We start from the raw sequence: 11,737 nt of genomic DNA on the forward strand, positions 1-11,737 counted from the left end.
AAACCTATGTTGGTTATTGTGGCCCTCAAAACTATTTTTGTGATAGATGTTTTTTATGGGATATCTTTTATATTTATGGGATATCTTAGGATATCTCTATTTACTAAATCCTGTTGATAATGGCATATCTTTTCCAATTTTCTTTAACAATTTTATTTGTAGCACTAAAAACTATAACGCCTTGAATAAATTGTGTAACCGATCGGATGGCAACACTATTATTTTTTTACAAAAAAATGTTTATCCTTTATTGTTGTGTTGGCCTATATACCGCTATACGTCCGGGACCATGTGCATTTTAACTTCTCTAAAGAGAAAAAGATGTTGTACCATGATGCCGAGAGTATTCGGCTAAAAGTGGACTAGCCACCATACTATGTGGCTCCTGGTCCTGACCATCACAAATCTAATTAACGAATACGACCATGGATGATACTTATTAAAACATAATTAACAAAAAGTATTTAATAATTTTTAAAATATAAATTACAGGCGACCGACCGTTTCACCGCTCCTTCTGATATCCCTCACTTATTACATAAAACAAATCAAGAAAGACCTTACAAGGAAGCTGAAGACGAAACTAACACACCAAATCTTCATCTTCTGCAACTGTCTCCATCTATACATACAAACAAACACTCTCTGCAAATATTAATTATTAAACCAGCTTCCATAATTCCAGATGTAATCTCAAGCTTCAAATTAAATTTGATCGTCATTTGAATATTATCGTTCCTCTGTGGTTAATCATTTGAATTTGGATTCTGCAGATTTAGATTCTGTGACGAAGACGATGATGAGTAATAGCAGCAGCAGCAGCAGTAATGGTAGTAGTACAAGAGGCGCAAAAGCTCCTTCATCAACACATACCGAAATTGTGAGTTAGGAATTCTAATCGTTTTGATCTGTTTTTTTTCCTTCTAATTTGTAATTTGTTGTAATTTTACGGATACTCAAAGTCTGATCATCGTTTCGTTTTTGTATTCTTCAGTTAAATATGAACTGAGATTTTGTTTTCTGTGATCTTGAAAATAAAGTTTTCAAAATCTGATCCTTCCATTTTTACCATAGATTTTTTTTTCCATTTCTTGTAATTTTTTTATTGAAGATCCGTCTGGTTCTGAGATTGTTGAATTGTTACAAAATTAAGATGCATGAGCTTTTTGATGCACAGGGTAAGAAATTAAACGGTGGTGAAAATAGTTTTATAAATCGAAAGACGCTGAATCGAGAGATAATCACTGCTCTGCAACAAGATGTAACCGTCGACTCTCTTTTTTTTTGGTAGTTACTGTCCACTTTTGTTTTGAAGTTTCTAAGAGTGGATATAAATTTTGCTCAAAGGTTGAAAAACTGAGGAAGAAGCTTAGACTTGAAGAGAACATTCACCGAGCAATGGAAAGAGCATTTAACAGACCTCTTGGAGCACTTCCTCGTCTTCCTCCGTTTCTCCCTCCAATGGTTAGTACCTCACAAAACAAAATTAATGCCTCTCTGATTAAATTGGGATTGATCTTGATTCGTTCTTGTAGACTTTGCAACTACTTGCAGAAGTGGCTATTCTTGAAGAGGAAATTGTTCGGTTAGAAGAACATATTGTGCATTTTAGACAAGAACTATATCAAGAAGCGGCATTTACATCTTCCAGAACAAGTATAGAATCCCTTTTGCCTGATCCCAGCTCAGCTTCAAGTAATAATGCTAGAGAATCTGAGTTGCCTTTTTCTCCGAAAACGCTGTCTGTTAAAGGTGACGTTTTAAGAGTTCTAAATGAGAGAAGTTTAAAGTGAATTTGTGTCATCTAGACTAATGTTATAGTGTTCTCTTTTGTAGAGAGTCGAGGGGTTAAAAACAACCAGCTGAGTGCTAATGCTACAATCAACATGGATATTGCTGATAAACAACTTAATAAGAGTTTAAAAGCTCAGGTATACATACATAGTAATATAGTTTGTATGTTTAAATTGCATTTTTATTTTTGAATTTGGAGAATTTACTTTTCAATTATTTTTACATAATAACTCCAGCAGGAAAGTCCAAGGCCTCGCAAAACAAAAGCAGAGCCGATGTCTTATGGTGGAGCTGATGAAAAATGTGACCCAAATAAAATTTCTGAGGATTTAGTTAAATGTCTTTTTAGCATTTTCATGAGATGTCAGGAAAATGAGAAAGATACGACATCCAGGGATCCTTATGGAATTTGCTCCAGTTTCAGAAGCAGAGATATTGGTCCATATAAGAACTTTATTGATGTTAAAGCAGCTTCAGTTAACCAAAATAGAATGTCAAGTTCATATACCTTTCTCATTCGTCAACTTAGGTAAGCGTCGTTTAATTTTGTATATATACTACTTCAAAAAGTGAAATATTCTTGAGTTGATTTCATTATTCGTTATTTTTTTCTCAGAGATCTTCTTGGAAGGCTTTCTTCAGTTAACCTGCAGAAACTTAATCAGCAGGAGAAGTTAGCTTTCTGGATAAATATTTATAACAGCTGCATGATGAATGTAAGCACTAAGCAATATATATTATATGTTCCTGTCTTGATGACTTGATTATAACTAGTATTACCTTGAATTCACTAGGGTTTTCTTGAACATGGAATACCAGAGAGCCCTGAGCTGGTGGTTACACTAATGCGAAAGGTAAGCCTATGATCAGAACTTTCTGCATGAAGTCTGATGAACTTTCCTAAAAACATTCAGTGTTTCTAACTGAGATAGTCCCATGGGTTTGTTGTGCTGTGGTGTGCTTGCAGGCGTCTATAAATGTAGGGGGACACTTTCTCAATGCAATTACTATTGAACACTTCATCCTTCGCTTGCCATATCACTCAAAATATGTAAGCTCTTTGTTCGCTGGTCTCTTCCCTTTTTCTAGAGTTGTCAATATCATTAATGAAAATAACTTTATACTTTTACATTTCTGGCTTGATCTATCAGATTTTCCCGAGAGGTTCAAAGAAAAATGAAATGGCTGCGAGAAGTAGGTTCGGATTGGAATTTTCAGAGCCACTTGTAACATTTGCTCTCTCATGTGGTAGCTGGTCCTCACCCGCTGTAAGTAGATGCTTTAGGTTTCTATTGTTTGTTACGTTTGCGTTTATATTTGGTAAATTCTTGTTTTTTTTCTTAAATAAAGCTATGACTTCTGCAGTTAAAATAAAAATCTTATACATAGAATGAGTTTAATAAACAAGAATCAATAGAATAAAAAAAATGCGATAATTTGTTATCAACAAAGTATTATGTTTTGTTAATTGAGGTCTTATTCTCTGAAACCTTATGAAGGTACGGGTGTACACTGCGGGCAAAGTGGAGGAGGAATTGGAGGCGGCGAAAAGAGAGTATTTGGAAGCATCAGTAGGGATATCAACGACAAAAATGGGGATACCGAAACTGATGGAGTGGTACAGTCATGACTTTGCAAAGGATGCCGAATCATTGCTTGACTGGATTTGCCTTCAGTTGCCTACTGAGTTAGGAAAAGATGCTCTCAACTGTCTTCAACAAGGGATGTCTCAGTCCCCTGCTTCGACGCGTATCCATATTATCCCTTATGACTTCAGTTTTAGATACCTTTTCTCCATCTGAAAATGTTCTTTTCAAAAGGACTTTGTTTTTCTTACTCCCTTAAAAAGTTGAAATTAGTACTTTTCTTTTGGCTGTGGTTCAGATAGTATTTTCTTTTGCAGCAGTATATGTTTAGGAAAAGCACATAAATAAGTGGAAAGTGAAGTTATTTCAGTTTGGTATTTCTGGAGTTTTCCATTCCACAGAACTTTTGGGTATGTACAAAATACAGTTCTTTGCAGGCTCAAATTATAGAGCGATCACAATATCCTGGTTGAAGTAAATATTTGTTCTCTGTTTGTAGTGTGGTACATGTCAACAATCTTTGAAACTCGGAAGTGTGTATGTTTTTTAGTCTGTTCCAGTTTTTATCAATGATATTTTTACTTGGAAATTAATTCGCCTGAATCATTTCGCAAGTCTAAGATACCCATGTTAATAAAAATAAATAACTAAATGCATACTTCTTTAAAAAAAAAATCTTCAAGTTTTGAAATATATTTCTAACGAAATATTTTTATCACCATTTAATTGACTTTAAAACAGAGTAAAAACGGACGTCAAAATGAAAAAAAAGGGTAACAACAGTTAATGAGATCTGAGAAAGAAGATACTAAGCTCTGTACCCTGACCACTACCTTCAGGGTTAATCATATACAATGCTTCAGAGTCCTTAGACCCAACAACTCTATCGAATCGAGCTCTCATGTAAGTCATTTCTCCTTCCGTCTCTTGCTCGTATTGGTCTCTACATGGTAAGACTCCAGCTCCCATGGAAACACCTCTTAGTGCATCAATCACATACATCTCCTCGTCGCTCATGTTCTTTCTCCTTATCGAATACCCTATTTTCCGTCCGTTACAGTAAATCCCCCACACAAACTCCTCCAACACCTTCTTCCTCGGTGTCTTCGTCTCGCTTTCTAGCGCAATCCTCACGGTCTCCGAGGCCATCTCCTTCTGCAGCGCAGAGGTCAGCATGGGGAGCTCGATGATGAACGTTGGCAGGCAATGAGGATCTTCTTGTATTGCAAGAAAGACTCTTCCCTTGCGAAATCCGAATATTGTTCCCGTGGTTGCAAAGTCTTTAAGTAAGGGTTTTCGATGCCCTCTACTTAACAAGCTCACCATCTTGCAACCAGATGATAGCATTGGCAAGAGCTTGAACATTTTGAGAACCCCGCCACCGATGCTTCCAGAAGATTTCTTCGGATGTGTAGAATCCATGGACTTGCCGGTGTGCCGCAACATAGAGAGCACAGCCGAGCTCTCCATATTGAAGAAAGGGCTAGATCGGATTGGCATAGCTTTTACTTGTTTCTCCTTTCTTGTACTCACCTTTCTTGGTGTTGTTATGAATATGTGTAGGATGATTGGATGAATACAAGGTTGAGCATATTAATATAAATTATATATAGAAAGATACATCACTAGTGGGGTGGGGAAGGGAGGGGGAGGGGGGTCTAGTACTACTACTAAGTTAGGAAGATGGTTTGTCATTTGGTTTCGGAATCTTTTTAAAAAGGGAAACCAAATTGGAGAAGCCACTATTTTCACATTGTTTCTTTTCCTGGTTTATGATTTAGACGACAAGAATGCATGGCTTTTCAAATCGATTGTTGTAAACATCAATTTCAGCGCTTCTACCTTTACTTACATGATTATATCAATTAAATTCAGTTATTAGATATTCTTCTAGAGCGAAGTTCTAATAAAATTATAGAATTGTGACTAATATCTTATAGCCATAACTGGTCGAAGATTATTCAGGGTTCTACAGGAAAATTGGATTTCCTTCAGAAAATTTGAAGTTTTTATAAATCTTGCAGTCTTTATATTTAAAATTGACTTCGGCTATTCTTCTTGCATTCCTACAGACAAGTCCGTCTCTGATATATTAGTGGTCTTTAAACAAAAGGGAACACGATCCTAAATTTGAATTTGTATAAGCATATTGTCGATCTAATATATGTATATGTATTAAAATTTGGACCTTTTTTTATAATACATTCATGTTTACCTTGATTTATCAAAATGGGTGTACATTTTGTGTTTCGTTTTTGTTTCTATAATACATTCATGTTTACCTTTTTTTTTTTGTGAAATACATACTTCAATTAAAATAGAGAAAAGACCTCAGGTCCAGTATCAGTCTACAAAGGAGTCCAAATACAAAAAAAAAGAAAGTAACTGTTTGGCTAGCCCATCAGTTTCCACATTCAGAGATCGAGAAAAAAGTGAGAGAAGGAGATGGCGATGAAAGCAGAGAAGAGTTGCTTGATATCCATGAGGATACCGAAGATTTCTTTGACCTGCATGTCACCGTTGATAGCTCGAATGAGCGTTTCATTGTCAGAGAAACACCGAAGCTTTGGGAGCCCTAGATTTCCTGCTGAGAGTAGAGCCGATCGGAGAGCTAAAGCTTCTACATTCATGTTTACCTATATTTATCAAAATGGGTGTACATTTTGTGTATCGTTTTTGTTTCTATGAGCAGATTCTCAGCTGAGTGGTTCCTTGATATAATACTATTTCGATTTTTTGCGTGCGTGTGTTTTGTTTAGAATCATCATATATACCATCATTTCATTTTTTTTGTTAAATACGGGATCATCTTTGCTTTTATTTTTAAAATACATAAAATATATAATGTTATGTTATAATCAGTTATAGGTAAACAAATATAGTTCAAATCGTTTGGTAGTTAAAATATAGGGCTATGTTGTATTGTTGTGCTAATGTTCGTTAGGCCACCAAATTAGCAAGGCTGGCACTGATCATGTATACCATTATTTCAAGTTTAATATTGTCTTTACTTGACAAAAACATATAATCTAATACTTTATGTTAATGTTAATGTCATCACTGCATATCACTGCTCGCTTCAATCCCGTATAATGCTTGTTTCTTGTTAAAAAAATACGTTTTTCCTTTTTGATCGTTTTCATGTGTAAAATCACTCTCAGGATAAAGATACTGTATAGATTCAATGGAAAGAGCGTCACAACTTTCAACAAAAAGAGCGTTAAACTTTTCGAAGGAGGTCTACACAGCGCAACATCATGAAAACGATGGTAACGAAAAAGATGAACGTGACCATATATCTATATTTAATCATAGAAAACAATATTTCTTTTAATGATATTTCATAATGGAATGGAGAAAAGGGAAGGGGTCATCACTAAGAAACAAAACTTACCAGATTATACCATAATCTAATTCAGGGTTCTAATTTGTAACTAGATATCTCTTCATCGCTTCACAACAATGATAAACATATGCATGTGCACAAAAAGAGAGGAAATGACAAAGAAGCATATGCATATTATTATATGAGATTGGGCTAGTGGTACTTGAGGGGAAAATTTATATATGACACTCTTTTAAAACAGAAAAAGTATCTGCTTCTGAGTCTAATCTACTGACAAAAAAATCAACCAATTAAACTACTTTCGTTAAGTTTACCGCCTTACATCAAAGATAGGCCAAAATTATGTTCTATTCATAAAAGTGAAATTTTATGAAATTTATAAAATGTTTATGTGTGATGGGAGTTTGAAAACGGGGGCAAAATGAAAGAGAGAAGGAAAAGGAACGGTGGTTTGGCATAAGGGCATGTGCCGATGTCTGTGTTAGACTCAATAAAGCAACCACTAATTATTGTGAAGACTCATCTTTATGAATTCTTTCTATATTTCTTTCGTTTTATCCACTAACTTTATAACAATGTCATCGTATGGGCACTAACTTATCGAACATACTTCTCTTTAATGGGGACATCACTATTGACAGCCACAACTAGTTAGTAGTTGCAAATGAGACGTACTAATCTAAATTCATTCATTGCATGTGGTAAAAAACTCACAACTATGAGTACCGTTCTGGATTCGATTTCTCTTGACCATCCGGAACATTTTAAGTGGTCAGAAAATACAGATTTTACAAAATTCGTGTGATTAGGCCTTTGATCTAAAAAAACTTTTGGAACCACACCACGGTTATCAAAAAAGAAAGAAATAACACTCCGACCAACTGTTGTTAATAGGCCTCTCGCATCCATCAGAGACTGTATTCCGTTTGTGTGTATTAATATTTTGGAGGTTCGAAAAATTTATTTACTAATTCTGTTATCACTACATGATTTTTTTCCTCATATTTTTGTTTTACTGCATGATTATCGCGAATCATTTCTTAATAAATCATCCATTTTTTAGTTATTCAAGTTCAAACACGTTGAACTGTAGAGTTCTTTAGTCAAATCATTTTTTTAAAAAAAATCTGTCAACATACATTATCATATACCACAAATATCAGACGTTACAATAAGTTCCTTGTTGCGCCCAGGATTTTTACCTATGTGGGTGTGAACTAAGACATTACTTAAAACTCGTAATTATAATATCTTCTTGAATTAGAGTTTAAGCAAAACTTCACGAATGTGATAATATCTTTTTGAATTTGAGTCAATGAAAAATTTCCTGAATAATTATAACATGTTTCCAAAATTTAAGAATATAGTGACAGATATGTATAATATCTTCCTAAAATTTAAGGACTTTTTTTTTATAAATATGAACTTTTAAATGTAAATTTAAGAAAAACTTTATTAATATATAATATATATTTATGAACATCTTACTGAATATGAATCATATGTATATTCAATAAGATACGCTTAAATGTATACTATCTTCTTATCGAAAGACCTTCATTAATTTGATATATAAATTTTATAAAGATTTATACATATTTAAAATAATATTTGTAAATTTTCGAGAGATGTTAATTTAGAGGTGTTCAATCCGGATTTCGGTTCGGTTTCAGTTTTTTTTGGGTTTTCAGTATTTCGGTTTATAAAAAATAGCTACCATATTAAACAAATCTACTTTAGTTTGGTTCGGTTTATATACATTTTTTTTGCTTACTCGGTTTTATACCAAAAAACCATAAATATATTTATATTTTATAACATTTTATGAGTTTTACTTTATATGATTATAATCACCTTTAATAAAATATGATGTTATTTCAGTTTTTAAATAAAATATTTTTTCTTTTTCTTTTCCTATTTAGAATAATTAGTAAACATATTAAGTTAATTATAATAATTATTTTCATAAAATAAAAATTAGTATTTCATAATACTATTAAATAACTAGATATTAGCATACATATTTGTCAACAAAAAGTAAAATTATATTTGTTTAAATTTGATAAAAAATGAAACTTTTAACTTAAAACAACAGATTAAATTACTAAAATCGTTGACAAAAATTTACTAAAGTCATCATTTTGAGTATGAAGATCATATCAATAAAATAAAATATGTATATATAAATTAAATATATTACATACTTTATATATAATTATACTACTATATTTTAACTAATCGATTTATTCAGTTTGATCGGTTTATATACTAAACCAAATCCATATACAGAAATTTCTTAAAAGTAACATCCATTCAGTATATTTTGATATTACCAAATCCAAACCACTTTCTCTATTTCGATTTGATTCGGTTTGATTTTAATTTGTTAGGTTATACATGATTGAATACCTCTAGATGTTAAATACTGAGTAATATTTTCCCAAATATGCATATAAATCAATTTTGAGAAGATGACATGCATATTTCGATTTTTTTTCTTTTAAAATATACATACTTTTACACTCAAAATTATATTTACAATACACATCTACGAAGGTGTTACATTTCTTTTAAAGAAAAAATGTTTTTTTTTTCAAAACAAATTTTGATTCTTGTAGAAAAAAACAATATGAAAACCAAAATTAGAAAAAAAAATTGAAAGATTTTTTTTAAATGAAAACTATTTGAAAAATCATAAAAATATTTTTGATTTTATTTTTTTTTACAGATTTTTGAATATTTATTTATTTTATATATTTATTAAATAATTAACTAAAATTATAAGTGAAGATAAATTGTCATTTAACTATAGTAAAAACTTATTTTGGTCACACTGATTTTTGGATGTTATTTTGTGATTCAGTGGTTGTGAATGGATTTCAAATGACATGTCGGGACATATCCAACTTATGGGTATAAGAAACTAAAGAAAAAGAGTTATTTTCGTCGTAACTTGAATCACTTATTTGGACAATGAAAAGTATGCCAAGTCTTTATTAAGACAACAAGGAATTTTTGTAGGAAACATTTTTATTTGATTATTCTATTTAGGTTTGACTTCACAAACCAGCTCTTGTTTAGACCGTCTGAGCATTTTGATGTCAAAAAATTATGGGAGAGTAAATATATTTACCTAAACGTTTATATTCTTTTTGTGAAAACAACATAACGATTAAGAATTAATGTGAACAATAACCGTTGTATTATTGTATCATGCGAAAGTTTATGTAAGCCTGCACATTAGCACCTTTATAGGAGTCAAAACCCGCACGATCGCATATGTTAACTTTGTATTGAACGGAGGTTTCGAGGTTTAATTAGGAAAAACAGAACATACTAAAATAAGGGAAGATGTAGATTTGTTTTATTGATTAGAGTTTAACCCTATGTAAGCCTATCTACGTACACTTTGAGAAGGGATCAACCCCATCGTAGTTCGTTTACAATGTTAAGTACAAGAGATCGAACTGTTTCATAAAGTTCGTCTCCAAGTGAAGTTAAAGTAAAGCGAAGCTAAGGCAGAAATATACGCTAAAGCTAAGTTTGCTAAAGGAATTCCTCTAAACTCTAAGGTTAATTACTAAAGTTATTGCCGTATTCCTATTATTCTGTATATGTTCTTGTGTATATGAGTATATCAATACTTCCCTTTGGTGAAGACCTTTGAGTTTTTTATGAAGCTTCATTAGTCAGTCGTCTTTTTATTCTCGTGGAGATTCGTCTTATATCCTCAGCTCTCTCCTCTTTTTCCATTGTTTCTTCTTTTGTTATTATCCTCTTGATTTCCATGCAATCCAAATCCGACTTTGACTTTGAATCCTTTATGCCTTGGGCCGACTTTACGCTCTGGTCCATCAACGATTGGACCATCAGTTTTATCATTTGATTCAAATCACAGTTTTTACGCATCGAGTTTTCGTCCAGTTTTTGCTTGATATACGTTTCTGGTTTAGAGTGGGCCAGCAAGAGACAAAATCTACTAGTCTTCTAGAGTCCTTGCCTTCCACCCTCGGGAATCGCATTGGGACCTTTAGCGCCATGGATTCTCTGGGCCATCTGGACCTCTAGGAATAACCTCCTCTTCAACAACAAGATGATAACGCCAGAGGAAACTTTGACTAAAGCTCTCTCGGCAGCTAGGGAGTGGCTAACGGTTCAAACCACTACTGCATCTCCTCCTCGAAATGCCGTCCACCCCTCCTATCAAACAGTGTCCAACTGCATTACTGTAAACACCGATGCTTCCTGGCATTCTGATCGTTTGGTTGCAGGTTTGGGCTGGATCATGGACACAGGACAAAACAGAGCTTCACACATGGCGCACTGCTACTTTGTCAGCTCACCATTGGTGGCGGAAGCACTTGCAATAAGAGAAGCCATCACTCTGTGCATTAAAAAGGGATTCCTTCGTGTGCACGTAAAGTCTGATTCCCTACAGCTCGTCAAAGCCATTACCTCGGGCTCGTCTTTCCCTGAAGTCTATGGAGTAATTGCTGATATTTGCAACATTAGTCTTGCTTTTGATTGTATTTCCTTTTCTTGGATCCGACGGGAAAACAACAAAGATGCCGATGCACTAGCTAGGCAAGCTTTGTTGAACGAACCGTTTGTTGTAGCTACACTAAACGTTGAAGATTAAGTTGAATGAAGTATTTGGTGTTACAAAAAAAAATACGTTTCTGGTTTAAGAAATGACCGGCAAATCATTTTGTCTTGTCGGAAACTGACTTGTAGTTACGATTAGACATTCTGGTTTAGCATTTGATTGTTGAGGATAAGGCCGAATAATCTTAAGGAGGAAATGGCTGCTCGGCCTTGTGGCCAAGGAAATGGGCCGTTATGGTCGTGTTTTTAAATATAGAGATCTTTACGTATAATTTGACTTGTTTACTGAACGAAGATCATTTTGTATATCAATGCTTTGTTTAGTTATACATAAGTTGTTTCGTGTATGACAAGGAGATGGAGAGATGAAGGCGTGCAACCTTATGGTGGCTATTGGTAGTCGTTG

General features: G+C 33.5%; 3 protein-coding genes across 5 annotated transcripts; 2 read left to right on the forward strand and 1 right to left on the reverse strand.

Moving 5' to 3' along the window:
* Positions 1–510: 510 nt before the first annotated feature.
* On the forward strand, positions 511–3,773 carry LOC108824366 (uncharacterized). 3 transcript variants are annotated; one of them, XM_018597778.2, is made up of 12 exons: positions 511–687; positions 774–880; positions 1,178–1,261; positions 1,348–1,464; positions 1,536–1,752; positions 1,837–1,931; positions 2,034–2,323; positions 2,411–2,510; positions 2,589–2,648; positions 2,762–2,845; positions 2,946–3,062; positions 3,294–3,773. In XM_018597778.2, exons 2-12 carry the CDS (start codon positions 797–799, stop codon positions 3,594–3,596), a joined length of 1,551 nt encoding a protein of 516 aa, XP_018453280.2. In that variant the 5' UTR covers positions 511–687; positions 774–796; the 3' UTR covers positions 3,597–3,773. The 3 variants fall into 3 exon arrangements, with proteins under 3 accessions (XP_018453280.2, XP_018453279.2, XP_056851313.1); XM_018597777.2 differs by having other exon boundaries at positions 512–687; positions 2,031–2,323; XM_056995333.1 differs by lacking the exon at positions 511–687 and having other exon boundaries at positions 694–880; positions 2,031–2,323.
* Positions 3,774–4,053: 280 nt separating this feature from the next.
* Positions 4,054–4,999, reverse strand: LOC108825986 (protein MIZU-KUSSEI 1). The gene has a single exon (XM_018599345.2). It carries the CDS (start codon positions 4,878–4,880, stop codon positions 4,164–4,166), a length of 717 nt encoding a protein of 238 aa, XP_018454847.2. The 5' UTR covers positions 4,881–4,999; the 3' UTR covers positions 4,054–4,163.
* A 5,820-nt stretch (positions 5,000–10,819) lies between these two features.
* On the forward strand, positions 10,820–11,365 carry LOC108825364 (uncharacterized). The gene has a single exon (XM_018598661.1). The coding sequence runs from the start codon at positions 10,820–10,822 to the stop codon at positions 11,363–11,365; it is 546 nt and encodes a 181-aa protein (XP_018454163.1).
* Positions 11,366–11,737: the final 372 nt, after the last annotated feature.

This window comes from Raphanus sativus, chromosome 9 (assembly GCF_000801105.2).
Source record: "Raphanus sativus cultivar WK10039 chromosome 9, ASM80110v3, whole genome shotgun sequence".
Taxonomy (NCBI): Eukaryota; Viridiplantae; Streptophyta; class Magnoliopsida; order Brassicales; family Brassicaceae; genus Raphanus; species Raphanus sativus.